At 47.7% G+C, this 22,485-nt stretch overlaps 5 protein-coding genes across 5 annotated transcripts; 4 read left to right on the top strand and 1 right to left on the bottom strand.

Moving 5' to 3' along the window:
• The first annotated feature begins 1,055 nt into the window (after nt 1–1,055).
• LOC128501413 (E3 ubiquitin/ISG15 ligase TRIM25-like) lies at nt 1,056–3,004 on the top strand. Its single transcript, XM_053470866.1, has one exon. It carries the CDS (start codon nt 1,056–1,058, stop codon nt 2,553–2,555), a length of 1,500 nt encoding a protein of 499 aa, XP_053326841.1. The 3' UTR covers nt 2,556–3,004.
• Nucleotides 3,005–3,824: 820 nt separating this feature from the next.
• Nucleotides 3,825–5,724, top strand: LOC128501409 (E3 ubiquitin/ISG15 ligase TRIM25-like). Its single transcript, XM_053470861.1, has one exon. The coding sequence runs from the start codon at nt 3,954–3,956 to the stop codon at nt 5,532–5,534; it is 1,581 nt and encodes a 526-aa protein (XP_053326836.1). The 5' UTR covers nt 3,825–3,953; the 3' UTR covers nt 5,535–5,724.
• Nucleotides 5,725–7,438: 1,714 nt separating this feature from the next.
• On the top strand, nt 7,439–9,551 carry LOC128501419 (nuclear factor 7, ovary-like). Its single transcript, XM_053470874.1, has one exon. The coding sequence runs from the start codon at nt 7,442–7,444 to the stop codon at nt 8,948–8,950; it is 1,509 nt and encodes a 502-aa protein (XP_053326849.1). The 5' UTR covers nt 7,439–7,441; the 3' UTR covers nt 8,951–9,551.
• Nucleotides 9,552–10,731: 1,180 nt separating this feature from the next.
• LOC128501415 (E3 ubiquitin-protein ligase TRIM39-like) lies at nt 10,732–12,607 on the top strand. The gene has a single exon (XM_053470869.1). It carries the CDS (start codon nt 10,865–10,867, stop codon nt 12,188–12,190), a length of 1,326 nt encoding a protein of 441 aa, XP_053326844.1. The 5' UTR covers nt 10,732–10,864; the 3' UTR covers nt 12,191–12,607.
• Nucleotides 12,608–15,320: 2,713 nt separating this feature from the next.
• Nucleotides 15,321–21,192, bottom strand: WDR24 (WD repeat domain 24). Its single transcript, XM_053470854.1, has 10 exons — nt 21,164–21,192; nt 19,193–19,886; nt 18,251–18,428; nt 17,491–18,163; nt 17,229–17,344; nt 17,034–17,149; nt 16,804–16,908; nt 16,230–16,567; nt 15,765–15,949; nt 15,321–15,575 (listed from the first exon to the last, which is right to left on the bottom strand). The coding sequence occupies exons 2-10, from the start codon at nt 19,671–19,673 to the stop codon at nt 15,407–15,409; spliced, it is 2,361 nt and encodes a 786-aa protein (XP_053326829.1). The 5' UTR covers nt 19,674–19,886; nt 21,164–21,192; the 3' UTR covers nt 15,321–15,406.
• Nucleotides 21,193–22,485: the final 1,293 nt, after the last annotated feature.

Here is a 22,485-nt window from a genome sequence, read left to right as displayed (position 1 = left end):
GGTATAAACTATAAGGGTTACAGGAAATACAAAAATGGTGTTTTTTTGCACCGTACACTACACCTGCTTTATGTTTATTAAAAAGGGAACTGCTCACTACTCCTCGCCACATTGAGGGTTAAAGCTGCCTCTGCTGCGTAGGTTACATAGAGGTTGTGTTAATGTACGGCTTAGTAATAAAATACCCCCCCTCTTTTTTTTATTTTTTTTTAAATTAATGTAAACGGTGCGATTTAATGTTAAACGCGGCAGCCCGGCGGAGGGAGTGGAATGCGCGGCGCGTCCCGGACCCCGAATGGATTTCAGCTTCCTCGCTCCTGAACTCCGTAACGCGCCGGCGGCGGCCGCTCAGAAGTATTATTATAATTATTATAATTATTATTATTATTATTATGATTTTGATGTTAAGTTCCTGGACTCGGATGGTATTGAATTCTTCTATTTCTACCTAATTTGTGGATTTTCTTAATATATTGGATGAGAGGCTTCTTCTCTGAGCCGTTCTTGCGGGTCGGAGACTCAGACGGCTTTCTCATTAACTATTAAAGTGGCGGCCATGTTTCTATTTTTATTTTATTTTATTAAGGGGTGTCCCTGCCCCCCTTTCTGGAGAAGAACGCATATTAAAGTACTCTGCGAGTACAATGTGATGGGGCATTTACTACATATAACATCAATGTAAGGAATATTTACTGTACGGAGAGGGTGGTAGATAGGTGGAACAGCCTCCCAGCAGATGTGGTAGGCTAATAACAGTGAGGGAATTCATACATGGGCCCTATTACTGTGCAGGTGTAGACATGCATTTAGCGTGTCTGTCTTACAGATGCTACATTCCCATATATATATATATATTATCAGTGTGAGGATACTTGCGTCGGGGGCAGGGCTTTACCGTGGCCTCGCATGTGATCAGCAAACAGTAAAGGGCTCACGGACCAGCATCGGACAGATTATACACCCCGCAGCTGATAGGGTTAACAACCTAAAAAAACACCCTCTGACGTCATCCCTTACGACTCAGAAAGAGTTCCTTTTAGTTTCGTTTCCCCGCCATGGAGTCCGCCGGTCTGCGAGACGAGCTGAACTGCCCCGTCTGCCTGGACGTTTACACCGATCCCGTAATGCTGACCTGCGGACATAACTTCTGCCGGGGCTGTATCAGGACTGTGCTGGATTCCCAGGAGAGATGTGGGCTTTATAGCTGCCCCGAGTGCAGGACGGAATACCCGGAGCGGCCGGCTCTGCAGAGGAACCGAACGCTCGGTAACATCGCGGAACGTTTCCTCTTCACGCGGCCGGGTCGGGAACAGGCGACGGTCTTCTGTACTTACTGCGTTCACGCTTCTGTACCTGCCTCCAAAACCTGCCTGCAGTGCGAGACCTCTCTCTGCGACGTCCACCTCGACTTACACAATAAGTCTGTGGAACACGTCTTGGTGGAACCCACCGCTTCCTTGAAGGACATGAAATGTTCTGCCCACAAAGAGGTTCTGAAATATTACTGTGCTGAAGATTCTACCCCCATTTGTGCGTCTTGTAGTCTGGCCAAAGAGCACAGGGGGCACGTGGTGGAACCGCTGAACGAGACCGTTTCGAAGAGGAAGGATAAACTGAGGCTTGTCCTGGAGACGCTGACCTCCAAGAGAGAGAAGACCGAGAACGAATGTCAGAGTCTGCAGGGACATCAGAAAAAACTCCAACAAAAGTCAACTCGTCTAACTCAACGAGTCTCCGACCTGTTCGAAGACCTCAGAAAGCAACTTGAAGACCTTGAGAGGAAGGTCCGTGGTGAGATCTCCATGCGGGAGAAGGAGGGTTCACTCCAAATCTTTGACTTATTACAGAAACTAGAGGCAAACAAGGAGGAGCTGGTCAAGAAGATCCAGCACATCGAGGAGCTTTGCAGATCTTCTGACCCATTTACTGTCTTACAAGGATGGAAACTCTACAGCGGCGACTACCTCAAGGCTGAAGAAGAAGAAGATAATGAAGATCAGGAGAGCCTCCACCAAAACATATGTGCTGCCGGTGACCTGGACGAAGGTCTTCTCTCTGCGACCATACACACCGCTTTAGTTGATATCGTCACCAAGACGAAGAAAGGGCCTTGTGTGGCCGAGGTCTCAGACGTATCGGGCAATGTGGCAGGAGGTGAGAAACTTATCTCTGTTTCATCAGGACAACAATACTGGGAGGTGGAGGCCAGCGAGACGGGCATTTGGAGAATTGGGTTGACCTATCCCAATCTGGATAATGAGGATGACCAGTCCAACCTCGGTGATGACAAGAAGTCCTGGTGTTTGTACATGTTTGATAAGGATTACTCGGTGATACACAATTCAAAGCAAAAACCTTTGCACCCCGACTCTCCTGTAACGAGATTGGGGATGTACCTGGATTACGAGGCCGGCCGGCTCTCCTTCTATCAAATCTGTGACCCTATCAGACACTTACACACCTTCATGGCCACGTTCACCAAGCCGCTTCATGCTGCCTTCCGGGTCCACGTGGGTGGATGGTTAAGAATTAGGAGCCAGATGACTCTGATTTAGAATGGTGTAAGAGTTTATGATTTTTTTTCACCTTTATTCAAGCAGGGATTCCAGCTATAATTAAATAAAAGAACAGGAAAATTCATACATTGCTACATGATGGAGAGCTGTGGGCAGGCACTGGTGCCAAATGGAGAGCTGTAGGCAGGCGCTGCTACACGATGGAGAGCTACATGGTTATCCTAAAGGAAGCGCAATCCTTCAAGCCACTGTCCCCAAAGAGTTTCCCCTCCTCAGGTGTTTTTCTCTCCTGAGTGCTGAAGAATGACGCTTCGGTAGCTGTCACCATGTCCAGCTCTGAGGCCCATTGGACTATCCAGCTTTTCTGATATAATTAATGTCAAATAAATTGCATTCTAATTGAATGGTTATTTGTCTCTGTTGTGTTTTTTAATTCTGTTAACTAAACATAGCTGTTACCGTTTGTAATAAAAATGATGAATGCATGGGGCCCGGCCAGCGTGTTCTCTAAAGAGCTGCAGGATTGGCTTCCTTAGGCCCCTTTGTTGGGCATTCCATAAAATGAGTCAGGTATTTTACCCCAAAATTCTTAAATAGCCCCAATGTACCTCTTAGGACATACCAGTAAGTCCTTAAAAGCTGTGCCATGACACCCCTTAAGACGTACCGGAACATCTTGACTGCAGCGGCAGGGACATCTTTCTGCTACACGGGAGATCGGATCTATCGACAGCCTGCTTGTCGGCAGAAGCCAGCGTTGCTGTGTATAACTCACTCTGCGCGGGGGCCGGTGCACCGTTATATACCCTTCCGGTAGTTTCAATGCGGACACCCACTGGAAGGTCGCTAGAGCACAAGAGTGACCCAGTCAGTGTGGAAAAACAAGGTGATCAGCATCGATAGAACTATAAAAAAAACTATAAATAAAATAAACAAAATATTGGAACCCAAGTGATGTCATTGTGACATCACTGGCATTAAAATGTATGATAGGGGTCCCCAAAGGCTTCAGTGAATGTGATTTTTGTATCAGAAGGGAAAGTTATTTTGGTTCGTTTGAGCGTCCGGATCTCGTTACCGAAGCAGGGAGCGGCAGCAGCCAAGTCATCTCGCGTTACCCCAGACGGAGAATGTCAGAGGGCAGATCTTAGCAATATTATGGATCCGACACACACATAACCAATCGCATTTCTTTTGATGTATCGGATAGTTTATTTTTTAAATGTTTTAAATATAGTTTTTTATCAAGAGACGTTAATTATCAACCCCACGAGAAAAATAAAAGCTCGGGTGAGTTGGGGGGGGTAACTCCCGCCCAGTCCTGGGACGAGATATCATCTTACGAGGGATGTCACTGGAGTCACCGGATCCGTCTCGGCGAGAGTGCCGCGCTCTGTAGCAGTCAGCGTTAGACGTGGAGCGAAGGACGAGTTCCCGATGGCTTCAGCCGAGCTGCGAGATGAGTTAAACTGCTCCATCTGCCTCAGCGTCTACGCCGACCCCGTAACCCTGAGCTGCGGACACAATTTCTGCCGACTGTGCATCCGGAAGGTTCTTTTCACCCAGGAAGGCTCTGGAGTTTACACGTGTCCCGAATGCAGAGCCGAATTCCGTGAGCGACCCGTTCTACACCGAAACATGAAGCTGTGCAGCATAGCAGAGCGGTTTTTATCCACGCACCCTCAACAGGAGGTCTCCGGAATCTTCTGTACATACTGCGTGCATGCGCCGGTACCCGCTGCCAGAACATGCCTGCACTGTGAGGCTTCGCTCTGTGACACCCACCTCAACGTCCACAGCACGTCAGCCGAACACGTCTTAACCGAGCCCACGTCTTTCACGGACAACGCGAAGTGCCCCGTCCACAGGGAGGTTCTGAAGTATTACTGCACTCAGGACGTCGCCTGCATATGCGTGTCCTGCTGCGTGTTCGGGGAGCACAGGGGACACCAGGTGGAGCTGGTCACCGAAGCCTTCGAGAAGAAGAAGGAGAACCTGAGGAAAGTTCTGGAGAAACTAACATCAAACCAAGAAGAAACTGAGAAAAAAGTCCAGGGTCTTCAAGAACGGAGGAGAGAAGTTCAAGAAAAAGCCGAAGGCGTCACAGAACGAGTCACCAAGCTCTTTAAGGACGTCCGGGAGCAGCTGGAGGTTCTGGAGAGACGAGTCCTCGGTGACGTCTCCCGAGAGGAAGAGAAGATTTCTCTGCAGATCTCAGATCTAATCCAGCAGCTGGAATTAAAGAAGGAAGAGCTGTCCAGGAAAATCCGTCATATCGAGGAGCTGTGCCACATCACGGACCCTCTAACGCTTTTACAAGGTTGGCCGTCCAACAGAACCCGCGATGAAGCTGCCATGGCGGGTGAAGATCGGAAGGCCTGTGGCGAAAAGGTTCCAGTTGTCGGTGATTTGGATGAAGTTCTCATCTCGATGACTCTTCACACAGCCTTAGCTGAGATTGTGACGGGTATGAGGAGAAGGTCTCCTGTGCCGGAGGCGTCCGACCTTTTCCTGGATGGAAACACGGCTGCTAATAGCGTTGTTATCTCTGGTGATCTGAAAACAGCCTCCTGGTCGGAGGGGAACCAGAACCGGCCGAAGACGCCCAAGAGGTTCATAACGTTTTGCCAGGTTCTAAGTAGCAGAACGTTTTCCTCTGGTCAACATTACTGGGAAGTGGAGACCAGCCAGTTGGGTAACTGGAGAGTAGGTGTAGCGTATCCCAGTATGGAACGGAAAGGAGACAATTCCTGCATCGGATACAACAGCAAATCCTGGTGTCTGCGCATATGTAAGAGAGATTACTCGGTGATACATCACTCCAAGGAGGAGATGCTCACCACCGAGTCCCCGCTGCAGAGATTGGGGGTCTACCTGGATTACGAGGCCGGACGGCTGTCCTTTTACCAGCTCGGTGACCCCATCAGACACTTACACACCTTCACGGCCAGGTTCACCGAGCCGCTTCACGCTGCGTTTATTGTATGGAAGAATGGATGGGTGAGGATTAGGAGCTAGCAATCTATAGAATAGGGTCCCATCAAAGCTCGAGGGGTCCCGGCCTTGTAGACATCCAGTTACTGGCCTTGCTTGACTATGTGGGAGATCTGAAATGTATGTCGTCTAGGTGGATAAATGTCGCTATGTTTGTTTTATGGGGGGGGTCACAAAATAACAAACAAAATGTGGCGTTGGGTAATAAATATAAAATGAACATAATGCTGATTGTAGCGTCTGTTATAACTCCGACCATATTACAGAGAGGGCATCATTACTGCCCCAGGCAGAAGTAAGAAGGGCACCTATTTTTATACATAATTATTTAATTATAATTTTTTCTCCTCTCCTTTCTCCCTTTACTCTCCCTTTCTCTCTCATCTCTTCTCTGTCATTTCGCACCTCTCCTTTCTCTCTTTTTCACTTTGCGGTCTCTTTTTTCTTGCTCTTCATCCATCTCTTTTCTTTTTGTAATTTGTTCTTTTCCTTATTCTCTCTCCTCTTACTTTTTTCTTCACTTGTCTTTATTTTCTCTCTTTATCTCTCTTCTTGTATTTCCACACAGCAGCCTCCCAGCAGAGGTGGTAGAGGGTAATACAGTTGAGGGGATTTAAACACACTTAGGATGGGCATACGGCTCCTGAATCTAAGACAAGACAGAGAATTTGATGGCAGATAAGAACCATCCGGCCCCATCTATTCTGCCTGATGTAAAAAATACTCATATTCATATATTTGCCAATTTTTGTCCAATAGTCCTGAATAATGCAGGTGGATCCATGAAGAACTTCTGAACTTCTCTTTCCATCTGCATGGTTCTGGCCTTTTGGAGGACAGAGTCACGGCGCGCCCCACAGGGACGAGAAACGGGGATACGGAAGCGGTTGGTGGAGAAGGTAGGGAGAGACTGAGAGAGAGAGAGAGAGAGAGAGAGAACGCGTGAGAGAGCGAAAGACAGAGTGAAAAAAAACAAAAAAAATAATTGAAAAATGAACATTACGAGCTCTATGCTTCCTTTTAGTTTCTTTGCAGGGGTCATTTTTTGTACATTCATACAAATTAATAAAATTTGCAAATTTCATTGCAAATTTGTAGAAGTTCGAAAGCACAACTCTAGTTTCTATTAATTTCTCAACTAATATTGTAAAAAAATACTGTAATTGCTAACTTCCAATCCTCTGTTCCTTTGAGACGGACTGGTCGAGAAAGTCTGCTACGGCATCTGCGGGGAAGCATCTTCTAAAATCTAAACCTCAGTTTAAGGTCAGGTGCAGCGCGACCTCTGATTTTAATTGATGACCACCGGAGACCAAACGCTCTCCTACGGCGACATCCCAAATCAAGTCTCCATTTGTAAATCCAGCGCAGCCGCCTTCCTCGTTGGTTCCTCCACCAGACACAGCCTGGATTTATGACGTCTCTGCCCCCCCCGGCTGACCCAACCTTTTGGTTCCTTCCGTCTACATCAGGGGGGATTAAAGTCCCCCATATTGGAAACCTCACCTTTCAGTGACATCTTAGTCATTTCTTTTAGCCATGGTCGAGACCCCCTGCAAGTCCTAAAGCTCTCCAGGCCGTCTCTGGGTTCTCCTGAGCTCCCGCCATTTGTAACCCATCACTCCAAACCTACTGTTTTCCAACATTTTCATACATGCAACGGCGTGAGGGGCAATTACTGTTACCCTGTTACGCCGAAAAGCACTAGTGTGGGAATAAAGCCGATTCTCTGGCCATATATTATAACCTAAACGGGAGAAAAACGGGAAGACTTGGCCGGGCTGAAATGGGGCAGATCTGCCGGCAGATGTTCCTATGTCTGGAGTAGGTTTGGGAAGATGGGACGTCCGGGGGAGGTTTTGGCCTCAGGGTCTTCCTGACAAGCAGACGAAGTAAGTTTCAGTTTCGTTTTCCTGTCGATGCGATCCGTAATGGCAGCTTCAGATCTGCAAGACGAGCTCAGCTGCTCCGTCTGTCTGAATATTTATACGGATCCGGTAACCCTGCCCTGCGGACATAACTTCTGCAGGGTCTGTCTGGAGAACGTTCTGGATTCCCAGGAGAGATCTGGAGTTTTTAGCTGCCCCGAATGCAGAGCAGAGCATCTGGAGCGTCCGGCTCTGCAGAACAACAGAAAACTCCGAAATATCGCGGAGCGTTTCCATGTTATGTGCCCGGAACCGGAAGGTTCTGAGAGGCTCTGTTCTAACGTCACTCCTGGGAAACCCGTCTCGATTGCACCCACCTATCCGGACAGAAAATGTTTAATCCATGATAAGATCCTGGAGTATTATTGCTTACAGGATGCCGTCTGTGTCTGTGTGTCTTGCTGCCTGATCGGAGAGCACAGAGGACATCAGGTGGAGACGTCTGAAATGGCCGCTGAGAAGAAGAAGGAGGAACTGAGAGGTTTTTTGGAAAATCTGAAGTCCGAGAGAGAAGGAAGTGAGAAAAATGTTCAAAGTTTGGAAGTTTGCAGGAAGGAAATACAAGAAAAGGCAGACGGCGTAACGGACCGAGTCACTGCCCTGATCCTGGACATCAAGGAGCAGGTGGGAACCCTAGAGAGCCGAGTCTTGAGTGAGATCTCCCGGCAAAAAGAGATGGCTTTTACCCAGATCTCAGATCTCATCCTGCAGCTGCAGCTCGGGAACGAGGAACTGTCCAAGAAAATGCGTCAGACGGAGGAGCTGCTAAACTCAGAAAACCCGTTAGACGTCTTAGAAGGACAACAACCCAGCTCAACGATCTGTGACCACGAGGCGGCCGGTGGTTCGTCCAATGGACGTGCAGATAAAGAAGCTTCTGCGCCAAAACACATTGACGAGATTTTGATTTCCATCATATTGGAAAGAGGCCTTCACAACCTGGCTGATAATCTGCCTATTTTACGGGCGAGGAGAGGGTTTTCGGTGGAAGAAGCGTCGGACATTTTGTTGGATGTAGACACGGCAGTCACTGATGTAGCCGTGTCAGATAACCTGAAGATTCTCACCACCTGCAGGAGACATTGGCATGGCCAGGAGGAATCCGACAAGTACGCAATGAGCCAGGTTCTAAGTAATAAGAGCTTTTCATCCGGACAGCATTACTGGGAACTAGAGACCAGCGAATGGGGCAACTGGAGAATCGGTGTGGCTTACATTGGTGACAAAATGCAAGGGCTTTATTACCGAATCGGGTCAAATGATAAGTCGTGGTGCCTGTGGAAGTGGAATAGGTTTTCTTCCTTAAGACACAATGCAGAACAAAAATACGTTCACCTGGAGCCCTCCACGCACAGGTACGGGATATTCCTGGATTACGAGGCCGGCCAGCTCTCCTTTTACCAGCTTTGTGACCCCATCAGACACTTACACACCTTCACGGCCAAATTCACCGAACCTCTTTACGCAGCATTCCATGTTTATATGGATGGCTGGCTCCGAATCTGTAGCTAGCAATAGAGGTCAAATTTCTGTAAATAACCCTTTTCTGGAATATAAATCGATTAAGTATCGATATTGACCATTAAATTATCCCGTGAATAAGATTTCTCTAAAAAGTCTGCGAAAACTGTTTTTTTTTATGGTTTCATACTAAAATCTCAACTTTTGCTTTCATGCAATTCTATAATTTTGGTGGGTTTTTTTAACGGAATCGATATATATCTGTGAAATACACGTTTTTAATCCATATACGATATGTATGGAGATAGATAGATATAATATGGCGATAAAAAAAATTAAAAATATAATTGTTGGGGGAAAATATGCACGTATTTTTCTTTTTTTGGTGATATTTGCCAGATTTAATTAAATTCTATGTGAGAAAATATAAATCCACTCTAGTTATTAAAATCCAGACCGCTGTGGTCTCCGCAGTACGTTACATAAATTCTGCTGACCCGGCCCTGATGATAAATGATAAAGGTAAAAGGCGTTCCTCCCCAGCAGGAGATTTTTAGGGAGCATTAATATATCTACTACAGCACCGCAACCTCCACATTCTTTTGTTGCTATTTTTTATGCATTAAAATATATTAATAGCTCAAAAAGATGATTTTGTTTTTTCCCCTTACTGTTTGAGAAATTAGGACCGGTTATTTTTGGTCCTTTTGAGTGATTGACGGACATGTAGATACCACGTCCTGCCACTAGGGGGCAGACAAGATCCACGCATCGATCTCAAAAAAAGTTGTGAGCGACAGACAAAAATAAATAAATAAATAAATAAAAACAACAACACGGACAAATATAAGGTTACGCACTTGGCGAAAATAGTCATTATAAGGGATCTGCTGAGTAAAAGAGGGGATTGTGTGGAATAAAGAATTATTATTCATACGCTGGATGGGTGCCGCTGCCCGCGTGTCTTTCTGAAAGTCAGCTCCGTGTGATCGTGGGTGGACCTGATATTCCGGTTTATTTATTATGTAGACGGTCGGGGGCTGGAAACGCCTCTCTTTATTTTTGGGTACAGTTTTTTTATTTGTTTGTCGGGGTATAATATGCTTTTAATGGGTCTTTATCTGCTCACCAACAGTGTGTATCCTAAACCCTACAGCTGTTGATGTAGAAAAAAAAAAACAACAAAAAAGTAGAAAATGGAGCAAAAAAAACCCAAAACTTGAAGTCTGGGTGAGGGCGTGAAGTTTATAAACATTAACTGCGCTTTAGAGTAATTCTCATAGCAATAAATGTAACTTCACAACAATGGTTGCTATGCGCGTCTCCAAACACTCCGCCGAAAGAGAATTCCACCAAGATATTTACAGCGGCTTCTCACGGCACCTGACGTCAATCAGCAAAGATCCTAAAGAAAACCCTTCCTGTTTGGTAGAGACGAAAAATCTCATGTTTTAAAATGAGATACGGGGGTCCGAGCAGCAGCCGACTGCCTATGTACCTTCAAGTGCCCCCCCAAGTGACAGAACGGTATCCCCAACGCGATATTCCGGATCGGGGTACATGAATCCCTCCAAACTCTAGAGGTGTGCGTGTTACACGGCCCTGCGCCGTACGTGGCGTTATAACGTGACCCCACGCGCACCCCGTTGTTACAGCTCATTTGCATACGGGGGTCGTGCGGAATCTATTGCCGGTTATTTCCTTTTCAGGATTCCGCAGGTTAGGGGAATAACGTTTGTTTATCTGTGCAAGGTGGACTCTGCCCTTCACGCAGCATTCTATAAGTGTAAAAACATAACCGCCGCCACATAAAATACATTTCATCTCTCGAATGCGGAAGAAGAAGGAGGAGGAACTCGACTTCTTCTTCGGGTTCTGCCTGTCCAGCTCAACAAAGACAGGACCAGGAGACAAAGACGTTGGAGGTTTTTTTTAGGACACTATCGGGACGCCGTTTGGCCCAAAATGGTTTTCTGTTCTTACTGCGTCCAAACTGAGGTGATCGCCCTTAAAACGTGTCTCCACTGCGAGGCTTCCTTGTGTGAGGAGCATCTGAAGATACACAGTAAGTCCACCGACCATGTCCTAATCGAACCCACCGCCTCCGTACAGGACTGGAAATGCTCTACCCACCACAAACTCATTGAGTTTTACTGTAACAAGGATGGAGCTTATATCTGCGTATCTTGCTGTATCATTGGAGACCACAGGGGTCATGCAATGGACCCCCTGAAGGACGCTCTTGAGAAGAGGAAGGCGGCGCTTAAAGAGATGGTGGACAATCTGAACTCCGCCGGCGAAGAATCTGAGAAAAGGCTTGAAAATCTGCAAAGAAAAAAGAGAGAAGTCCAGGAAAAAGCAGCTGGGGTTACAGAGAGAGTCGCTGCCCTGTTCAGCGCCATCAGAGAACGTCTGGATGAGCTGGAGAAACAAGCCTTCGGCGAGATCTCCAGACAGGAGGAACGGTCAACGCTTCCGGTCACCGTCTTGACCAGGCAGCTCGAAATAAGGAAAGAAGAGCTGTCCAAGAAGACGAACCTCATGGAGGAGCTGAGGAACATCAAAGATCCGTTAGCAGCCCTGAAGAAAAGCTTTAACGTGGAGGAGAAACCCACCGGGTCCCGGAAGAACAGTAGAAGAGATAGAGAAGCCAACTTGACTTGCTGTCTGAATGAGGTTCCAGTCTCGCTCGTCTTACACGTGGGCCTTCAGAGCCTCGCCGGCCAGCTTCTCCCGCTGAAGGCCGAGCAGCACTTTCCTGAGCTGGAGCCCTCAGACGTTTCCCTGGACGTGAAGACAGCTCACAAAAAAATAATCGTGTCCGGCGACCTGAAGTCCGCCACTTATTCCGCCGTATCGCAGAAGTATCCAGACGGACCAGAGAGGTTCAAAGCGCGCCAGGTGCTCAACACGTCGGCGTTCACGTCGGGGAGGCATTACTACGAAGTCGACGTCAGCGAGGCGGCGAGTTGGATCATCGGGGTCGCTTACCAAAGCATAGAAAGGAAAGGCGCCGGAAACAAATCCTTTATCGGATACAACGACAAGTCGTGGGGTCTATTCTTCCAGAATTATCTCGGAATCTCTCACAACAACATCCAGCAAGCCGTGGTCTCGGGGTCCCCGGTGCGGACCGTCGGGGTCTTCCTGGATTACGAGGCGGGTCAGCTCTCCTTCTATCAGCTGGGAGAGCAGATGCTGCATTTACACACATTCACTGCCACCTTCACCGAGCCTCTCTACGCGGCGTTCTACATATTTGACAACAGCCGCATACGTATCAGACATTAACCCCTTAATGACAAAGCCCGTACATGCATGGGCTCAAAATGCATTGTTTTCAATGGGTTTAGGGACCGCCCATTGTCCTTAAGGGGGTTCAAAAAATAAGGGTTTGGATCGATCACGTTTTTTATACAACCAAGTACACATCAAGCAATTCAAGGTTAGTCTCACAGAAGATAATGCGAAAGATGTAGAAATTAAGTGAGTTTTGATCCTAAAATGCATAACCTTACATTTATATACGTTGAAGCCTATCAGCCAGATACTGGTTTAGTTTCACAGTTTGCTCCTGAATCTGAGACGAGCCCAAGAACTGATTAAGGTTTGAGTCTTTACAGCATGAAAAAGGGGCAGACTAGACGGGGGCCGGATGGGGCCGATCTGCCGGCAGATTCTATGTTTCTATTGCCATTAATTACTAAAGCAAAAAGAAACGGACAGATACAGAGGACAGCTTCCGTTAGACTGAAACCCGCTGGCGTAATAATTACTTATTTGTTCTTTATATTGTTCTGACTTTGTTCGGTTACCTGCCGAGTGTCACCTTCTCAAAAACTTTAGCAAAGTGTATCTTTTACTACCTGGTGCATAAAACAATTAGACTCCCGCATGACTCCCGAAACTCCCAGCACGTCCCGTTAATATCCGCCCTTTGCGATTTACCTGGGATTAGATTTATTTAGCCCCTTAATGACAAAGCCCATACATGTACGGGCTCAAAATGCATTGTTTTCAATAGGTTTAGGGACCGCCCATTGTCCTTAAGGGGTTAATGTGCACATTTTCCTCACTTATGTTATTATTTTGTGGAATTATTTTAATTTATACTATTATATACTGTATTTTATAAACTGCCCCCCCCCTCCCCCGACGTCCTGTAACCGAAGGCCACCAATTGTGGGTTAATCCCATTGTACGTCACTGCAGAACACGATGGTGCCATATAAATAAACATTAATAACGCAGATATGATCGGATTTAGTAAATTAAATATGGTGACATATCTGGTACGCAAAAGAAACGCGCCAAATTTATTTTGTCTGAATATAAATATAAATATAATTATTATAATTATTATTTAATCACAGTAAGTATTCCGAACGTTCTTTTTAATGACTTAAAATAAATTAGTGACTGGGCTGTCTTATAATCATATATATCATGTATGGAAAGCACATTTTATTAAACATATATACAATATATATTGCTTATGAAATCTAATTATTTTAATACGTCCGACAGAATCTGAGTGTGAGTGTGTGAGTGAGTATGAATGCGCATGTATAAGGGTGTGAGTGAGTATGAATGTGCGTGTGTGTGAGTGAGTATGAATGTGCATGTATAAGGGTGTGTGAGTGAGTATGAATGTGCGTGTGAGTGAGTATGAATGCATATGTATAAGGGTGTGAGTGAGTATGAATGTGCGTGTGTGTGAGTGAGTATGAATGCGTATGTATAAGGGTGTGTGTGTGTGTGAGTATGAATGTGCGTTGGGCAAAGATACTCGGCACGCAACCCGACATCAGCTGCACAGCAAAACTAAATAACAACAAGGCACAATATTGATATCCCTACAAATCTGTGGATTATTTTGTCGGAAATGCAATCAAACGTCGAAATTTGAAGACTGCGTGAAAATAAAAAATATTATATAGAGTGATATTGTAACGTTTCAATAATTGGTGCCATTCTAGACTGCACTCACATACACACTCAATGGACAAAAGTATTGGGACGCCTGACCGTTACACCAACAGGGGCTCTGATGACATCACACTCTAAATCCATTATTATGAAGTTGTTCCCCTCTTTGCGGATACAACGGCTTCCGCTTATAGGATTTCCACAGGATTTTGGGGAGTTTCTGCGGGATTTTTTGCCCATTCGTCCAGTGGAGCGTTTGTGAGGTCAGGCGCTGATGTCAGACGAGACGCCCGGCTCGCGATCTCCATTCCGGTTCATCCCAAAGCCGTGCGATGGGGTTGAGGTCGGGGCTCGGTGCGGGGAAGAGGACCAGGACATTTCGTACAATGCTTTGAGGGGAAAGTCATCTATTCCGGCGTGTCTCTGCCCCGGCGCACAAACCAGGATGCTAGGAGAGTATTACTACCATCAAGTGGTGTAACATCAAACAAACCATGTGCCCCGGCCCCGCTCGGCCCCAGTAACACACAGATTTATTTTGGGATGGATACGTGGCTTTTCTTCACTTCTGTCATAATATAATTTTACCCACCAATATCTCCATAAAAACAGATGACACGTGGAGGTTTTGATCATAATCCTTATAATAATAATAATTCCAGACATGAGAAAGGAGACGCACGAAGCTCTTTACTGTTCACAGACGTTTACGGGAAGCGCGTTAATAGCCGGGACGCATGATACCCGGCAGCAGAAGGGTTAAGTCAAACAAGGCCGCAGACAAAATAAATATACGTCCCGTATAAAAATGCCCTCGCTTCCTACGGAGAACGGCAGGAGTTGAGTTACCGTGAGGTAAGCGACAGCCGGTGAGCACAACCCAGCCAGCCATACGGTTTAATGGTAACCCAAAGTACCCCGTGCCTCGCTGCGTTTAACCCTGTGGGTACAGGTGGGGTGTTTATTCAGAGCCTGCTGCCCTACTTTGCCTCTACGTGGGGTAAAAAATATAAGGAGTTCAGACTTTTACACTGGGATTGGGAAAGGGGGCACGCGGGGGGGGTTGATAACATGTATTAATAACCCCAACAGGGCAGTTTTTAAAGGTCTAGCCTTTCATGGCACAGGAGGCCCAACTGCCTAAAGCGGCAAGTAACGCAGGGGGGACCAGAACACAAGCGGCTTAGCTAAGGAGCCGGACAGATACCTGGTTACTCACCGTTCCGGCTGCCGGCACCGGACACTGCACCCCCCCGGCAGTGATTTTCCCCAGGGGGGGAGGGGGGCTTATATATATATATATATATATAAATATGGGGCAGGGGCTCTTTGAATGATCAACCATAGGGCACGGGAGCACACATGGTTTCATGTCATAGTTACCCAAGGCCACTGTGAAGAAGGGAAGCCAGAGGGCGCAGCAGCGGATAAAGATCTCTCTCTAAGTATATACAAGAAAAACAAACCTATTTACAAAGAAATCCTCCCCCCCGGCCCGTTTTACGAGGACGCTAACCTTGGGCTTACAATGTGGGGGTGACTGCTATAGAAAACGCGGGGGGACTGTCCACAGGCGGCTCAGCTGTATTCACAGGGGTGGCCGCAGCCGGCAGGGCAATGAGAGTTCGACTGCATCCAGTTCATGATGTGCTGGAGGTGCCCTCCGTGACCGCAGCCCTGGCACCAGACAAACAGCCCCTTCACCACGTGGTGGCATACGGCGCACATGCTGGCGCACTGCCGGCACCTGCGCGAGAAGAAAGTACACCGCGATAAACAAACTGTATCAGCGAAAACAAGTTAATGCGACATAAATCTCCCCTACCGAGCCCTTTCCCCGACACAGGGGCTGCTTTCGTCTTGCTTTACGAAAGCGCAGGCAGTTGGTGCGTATCGATACCTATATGTCCCCTGCCTCCCCCCGAGCAGCCCTCACCGGTCACAGATCCAGCCCTTGTTATTCATGGGTCTTTTGCAGTTGCTGCAGTTGATGTGTAGAGAGGTGGACGCCTGGTTCAGGCAGTTGATGGCGCTGCAGGTGCTCAGCTTGATCACTTGGTTGGAAACGTTCCACAGCTTGAAACGCTGGAGAAGGTCGATGTACGACGTGAACCAATGCTCCTGAGGAGAAGAGACACATATCGCTTTATCTCAACGGTCGCGCTGGAAGACATGGAAAGTTCTTTGGTATTTAAAGGATATCAGCATCTCCACGGAGATTCTGCACCAACGCCTGAGGCCAAGATGTCTCCTGATATAAACAGGACACACAAGCTTACACACTTACATCATGTGAGCCCAGAAAGTCACATTTATAACACAGCAGATGCTATCCACTTAACTACGGCATTTCAGCACAGCATAAAACGATGTAGAAGTTGTCCGCTGCCCCCGCGGTTACCTGCGTTTGCTCGTCAATCTCTTTTCGGATCCGGTCCCCAAGCACGATGAGGACGGAAGCGGCCATCTGGACGTCTCCCTGCTCGGCGTAGAAGTGCAGCATGTCGCGCACGGTGCGGTTGAAGAAGTCGGGGGAGAGTCTGTTCTCATACAAGGCATGCGAGATGGAGATGAGAGAGAAGGACTCCACTGGGGTCAGCGACACGGTCTCCGCTTCGTTGCCGCTCACGTGGGGGGAATCAGCCTTGTCCTGTAGGTGGTCCAGAGCCGAAGGATTGTCTGTGATCTCGTGGCGCAGGTGGAAGCCTTCTTGGGGAAGAACGTATTCCTGTTCCTCCGCTGGAGGAGGAAGATTACAATTTCACTAAACATAAAGCGGTTGCTTCTAACTACCAGCAAGCGCTTACGCTGAAAGCAGTCAAAGCCAAAGGGCCGGTTCATTTCTCCCATACAGCACAGGGTTTGCCCCCGACAGCTTCCAGTACATTAACCGTCACTTCCAACAACGTGACAACGCCAAGGAACGGGAGGCAAAACGCTGAGAAGACCGCCACGCGCTCTACCACGGGACTCACTGTGCGGGTGCTCGGGGTCGATCATATAAAACTCATCTTCGTCTCCCTCAACGTCTCCCAGCAGGTAGTCAGCAGGGACGTCGCTGCCTTCTGTCTCCTCGTTATCTGCCCAGAGATGGAGATCGTAAAAAGGGAAAGCATCAGAAAGCATAGAGATATACAGCTCCCTCGGTACCCCGATCACCAGGCGCTGCCGCATACACCCTGGATCCTGGCTGCCGCGCTTTTACCTTCATTGTTCATCACTGCGGGATCCATCAGGATGCTGTCTGCGCGGCTGTCTCCTTTGCTGTGTTCGAGGCGAGCCTCGCTGCCCATGCCGGACGGCATCTCTTTAATGCTGAAGCTGTAACACGGGATGGACAGGGTTAAAGGGAACATCGCACTCATTCGGGCAATAAAGGGGGTGATGAGCGGGCACTCGCCTGTTGAGTAGCGGCAGAGCTGCGCCCCCTTTCCCCATACTGTGATTCAGATTGGTGGCCGGCACAGTACCAGGGCAGCTGTAGATGATGCCAAGCATGGTCCATGTTTGGGCCACCTGGAAAGGAGACAAGAAACTGCCCGATGAAACCAATCTGTCCCCATATACCGCATCACCTTCTTCCAAACCTCTTCAGCAATACGTCCCCAACTCAAAACCACTGGCCGCAGACCACCCAATAATCCCCCCCCCCCGTGACTCACCTGCCACCTATTCAGCTCCCGAGCCACTTTGGCATTATGGTCACAGAGCTCTGCCAAAGGTCGGCCTGCCAGAGCGTACCTCTCAGCCGTGGCCACGAACCAACCCATGTCATCCCCGCTAGCCTCGAAAACGCTGAGCCAGCTGGAGATGTTTTCAAACTGCTCGGCCGGGTCCGGCTTCCTGAGGAAGAAGATGGGGTGCCGGCGATCGTAGGGCTTTCGGTTGGAGTCGTGCGTAGAAGACGACGAAGAGATGAGGCTCTCCTTGGCTGCGAAAGCCAGATCGCCGAACAGGCCGTAGCATAGGCCCTCGGGATTGGCGCGGTCGATGGGCCTCCTGGCGTCTCGGAAGATATGTTGGTAAAGGGTGCTGTCTTTGGAGCCGGAGAGCAGGAAGTACGGGTCGTGGAGGTGACGCCATACTATGCCCGTGGTGACGTCCTTGTGTTCCTCAAAAGTGGCAAAGGGGATAAACGGCCGACGCACGTCCCACACGTAGATGTTGTGATCCACCATCATAGAGCAGGTCCCGATGTGGTACTTTCGCTCAGGGCGCCATTTCACCCGAGCGACTGAAGCGATTGTCTGAACGCAGTGGATTTCTTTGGCGCGATTCGTACTCATATCCCAGACTTTCACCATCTTATCCCGGCCACCGGTGGCCAACCACCCTCTGCAGGAGCGGAGAGAAAATCCGTCAGAAACAAAACAGTAAGATCAGCAATACTTGTTGTGGGACATGATTATTTATTTTTTTTACCTTTCCTCGGGATGCCAGTCGCAACAAAAGACGGGCCCGTTGTGGGCTGTGAACATGCGCTCGCATCTGTCCGGCCTCCGAATGTCCCAGAGCTGAACATTTCCATTCTCAAACGTAGCCGCAAAAGTAAAGTAGTCCCGGATGCTGAACTGCACGTCTCTGACGCTCTCCGACTGACCTGGGAAGCGGAGATGTTTATTACGATAATGTACGGACCATCTAACCCATCATCCCGTGTTTAATGATATATAGAGTGATGGGAGTGATAAAGGGCCATTGGAACACAGGAGTGATGGGAGTGATAAAGGGCCATTGGAACACAGGAGTGATGGGAGTGATAAAGGGCCATTGGAACACAGGAGTGATGGGAGTGATAAAGGGTCTCTGTACGCCTATGAAGAGATTCCATTAAAAATCTGCCGTTTCCAGCTACAATAATCATTTACAGCATTAACCCCGTCTGCGCTGGATTTCTCATCCATTTCATCTCATTTTTATAACTTTTTCTTTCACAAACAAGGACATTTCTAATAAATAAATATTCTGTGATTAAGCAGAAGTTATAACCTACACGCTCAGTGAGTGATAGCTGAGCACCTCAAAGTAAAAAGAACGCTGATCAGAGGCTATTACTGTGATCAGCAAGGGATGCAAATGGTTACTTTTAATATGTAAATTAATTTATCTATAATGAATAAATTGTACGATTGAAACACTGCCTGTCACTCTCTGTTTCTCAGGAAAACATTGTCACTTTGTCATGTGAGCGTTGCCGATCGCTGTGATTGGTTAAGTCACAGAGATCAGCTGAGCCCAAAGCCGATGATCAGATCCAGCAACTCAGGAAACACCGACCACCATCATTAACATCATTAACTCGTCATAAGGTCGTGAAGGGGTTAACCATACAACATTTATACTTCTAATACTATCTCGAATCACCTGAGAAGGTGCTGACCGAGTCCTTTTTGCGCAGGTCGAAGCATTTCATGTAACCGTCCTGTGAGCCGCTGAGCAGCATGTAGACCTCGGTGGGGTGGAAACAGACTTTATTCACAGTTCTCTTGTGCTCCGTGAAGAGCTGGTCCTGTTTGTTTCTGGACGGCTTGCCCAAGTTCCACGTCACAACCACGCCATTGGTGGCAGCCGTGGCAAGGAGATTCTCATCCACCTGGTGCCACACCACATCGGCGCAGCTGAAGTTGAGCGAAGGCTTCCGGCCGACCCTCAGATTCAACTTTTCCGCGAAGTGATCCTCCTCCATGGAGTAAATCTTAAAGATGTTGCGTCCGGCGACCACCACCTGCGCCGCGTCTCGGCACACGCTGATGGCATTGGCGGGGGCATCCAGGTGGCAGAACATTGTCCGGCCTGTAAGGGTGTTGCCCCCCAGGGCCGTGGTAACTCTGGCCATTTTCTCCATGGTGAGTCCCCGGCCACTGGACCCCTTCCAGACTCCGCTGAGGGCCTCCACAAGAGCGGTTCTCGGGCTATTTATTGAAGAAGAAGAACAGCATGCTGGTGAATCGCTCTATCCGCAAAGCCAACGCTCGCCCAGTCCTGTAACAGCCGTCGGAGTGACCGATAAACGAATGCCGACGGGAAACACGCAGCGGATCCCGACAGATAACAGATCCTGCGACAAAACAAAGACAAATCCAAGGGTTATTTGTTGTCGTCTTTTTAATGGCAAATCATGCAAGATATGCGGTTTGAATAAATTTGATCTCAGTAACCCAAATACCCTTCAAATAGACACGACACGTCGTACTCCTGTACGTAAAACGCTCAGTTTAACCCTCACCCTCTGACACTCCTGCCAAGCTTGCGCATGGTTTTACGCACTCATTGTTTCTATTGCCCTGTTGTAAGTGAATTATTATTAGTCAGGAGCGTGGCAAAGGTCTAAACAACCATGAATGACATTTATATATAACTTAACCGTGATTATATAAAATTGTATCATACAGTCCCAAACTACCCCACAGCTGTACGTTCCACAAGCGTCACCGGGTATTGCGCGGTCCCACAGCACCTAGGTTATTATTATATTTATATGATTATTTTATTATTAAATTATTTCATTTTATTATATTTCATTTATTATAAATGCACCGGAGAATATCTATTCTAACCGGCTGCTGAATATATTGGGGCAAATTTCAAAATAACAGAGATTTACATGCATTGGGAGTTAGATGAGATGAAACAGGCCAGACAGACAGACAGACGGACGGACTCCTTGCTTGGTACACTCATAACAGAAACAGACAGACAGACAGACAGACAGACGGACAGACAGACGGACAGACGGACAGACAGACAGACAGACAGACAGACAGACAGCCAGCCAGACAGACAGACAGACAGACAGACAGCCAGCCAGACAGACAGACAGCCAGACAGCCAGCCTCCTGGTCGGATACACTCATAACACAGAGAGACAGGCAGGCAGAGATGGACAGACAGACAGGCAGGCAGAGATGGACAGACAGACAGACAGGCAGGCAGGCAGAGATAGACAGACAGACAGGCAGGCAGCCAGGCAGAGATAGACAGGCAGACAGACAGGCAGACAGACAGGCAGGCAGACAGGCAGACAGGCAGACAGGCAGACAGGCAGACAGGCAGACAGGCAGACAGGCAGACAGGCAGGCAGAGACAGACAGGCAGGCAGAGACAGGCAGGCAGAGACAGACAGGCAGGCAGAGATAGACAGGCAGGCAGAGACAGGCAGCCTCCTGGTCTGACACACAGAGACAAACAGCTTTACCCTGAGATGTGAATATCGAGGGGTATCTCAATAGCCTTGGGCATAAGGACGGGTATCCGGAGTACATTCTCTCCCTGCCCTAATTTACCCCTGAAGGACACCCTTAGAGGCAGTAGTGTTTACTCCCAGTCCAGACTCACCTCTCCCACCAGTAGGACACCCCGGTTCTAAGTACAAACCGGAAACGCGCTGAGAATAGTGAGAATCCAAATAGTCCGTCATTCAATCTCTTCCGGGCGCAGCATCCTTTCCGTGCGTAAGCGTTCCGCAGTTACATGGTTCCGGGCAGATGGTGGAAGGGATGGTATTCTAGGACAGACACTGCAATACCCCGGGAGCTGTATATTAACTAATATTATATAATATCGCATATTACCACAAAAATGTAAATATATATAATTAATAATATAATACTGTGTATTTCTGGTCACGTGACACGGTTTTGTTATATTTCATGTTAAAAGGTAATGACTATGAGACTATGTCATACCTTCCAAGTGTCCCTCTGTAGCGGGTCAGTCCCTGTTTGGAACTCAAATTTGCTTACTGTGCAAAACGTACCGGCACCAGTCCACTAGGTGGCGGCAGAGTACAGCCAATAAATGCTTTGGCGCTTCTGCCCCCCATGTTATAAGGGGTTTCGGGGCAGTTGGGGCTCGGCCGGTACCTCACGAGATTCTCAGGGCCAACTACCGGGCCATTCCCTCACCGGTACAGCACAATGTAGTAGCCCGAGAAAAAATGGAGTCTTTGGTCAAAGTCATTGGCCCAACATAGAAAAAACTTCAACTAAATACTCCGTTCCATGCAAACCCAGAACCCGCCGGCAGAGCGGCCCCCGTCGGCCCATCTAGTCGCTGGTTTCTCCTGCTGTAAAGACTCAAACCTTAATCAGTCGTTGGTCTCGTCTTAGATTCAGGAGCCGTATGTCTATCCCATGCATGTTTAATAATCTCACTGTGTTACCCTCTACCACTTCTGCTGGGAGGCTGTTCCATTTATTCACCACCCTCTCTGTGATACAGCACTGCAGGGTATCTATGCAATTCATAGCTAAAGGTTTTATTTTACTTAGTTCTTTATTTTGTTTACATGCATAACATTTTAAAATATGCATTAAAATAATTGTAATTTTTGCATCACATTTCATGGTAACTAAAAATGGGGTTCTGAGCTGGATCCTCCAAGAAAATGTCTTCTATTCTTTCATTTTATCCAAATGTATATAAAATGTACCAAAGATCCACATATGACGTCACTAATATAATCGGTGATGTAGATCTGAAACCGTACATTAGTTGTCGCCATAAATTCTGGAATGGGACGGATATCTAGTTCCCTTTCTTTGGTACAGTTCTGCCAGAAGTAAAGATGGCTGCGCCGGGCGTCAGTCGCTTCGTGACGTTGCCCCTTTCCATTGGCCGACACTGATGTATTGCCGGAATTGCCCATATTAGGAGAA

The sequence above is a fragment of the Spea bombifrons genome, chromosome 7 (assembly GCF_027358695.1).
Source record: "Spea bombifrons isolate aSpeBom1 chromosome 7, aSpeBom1.2.pri, whole genome shotgun sequence".
Taxonomy (NCBI): Eukaryota; Metazoa; Chordata; class Amphibia; order Anura; family Pelobatidae; genus Spea; species Spea bombifrons.
The sequence above is the reverse complement of the archived record's forward strand: the minus strand, read 5'-3'. Positions and strand labels throughout refer to the sequence as shown.

What these genes read in the sequence shown, in the direction of transcription:
- LOC128501413 (XM_053470866.1), top strand. Translation starts at nt 1,056, where the DNA reads ATGGAGTCCGCCGGTCTGCGAGACGAGCTGAACTGCCCCGTCTGCCTG.
- LOC128501415 (XM_053470869.1), top strand. Translation starts at nt 10,865, where the DNA reads ATGGTTTTCTGTTCTTACTGCGTCCAAACTGAGGTGATCGCCCTTAAA.
- LOC128501409 (XM_053470861.1), top strand. Translation starts at nt 3,954, where the DNA reads ATGGCTTCAGCCGAGCTGCGAGATGAGTTAAACTGCTCCATCTGCCTC.
- WDR24 (XM_053470854.1), bottom strand. Translation starts at nt 19,673, where the DNA reads ATGGAGAAAATGGCCAGAGTTACCACGGCCCTGGGGGGCAACACCCTT. An exon ending in GACTGGCATCCCGAGGAAAG is followed by an intron (nt 18,164 to 18,250) that starts GTAAAAAAAATA and finishes CCGCTCCTGCAG; the next exon opens with AGGGTGGTTGGCCACCGGTG. An exon ending in GGGAGCTGAATAGGTGGCAG is followed by an intron (nt 17,345 to 17,490) that starts GTGAGTCACGGG and finishes TCTCCTTTCCAG; the next exon opens with GTGGCCCAAACATGGACCAT.
- LOC128501419 (XM_053470874.1), top strand. Translation starts at nt 7,442, where the DNA reads ATGGCAGCTTCAGATCTGCAAGACGAGCTCAGCTGCTCCGTCTGTCTG.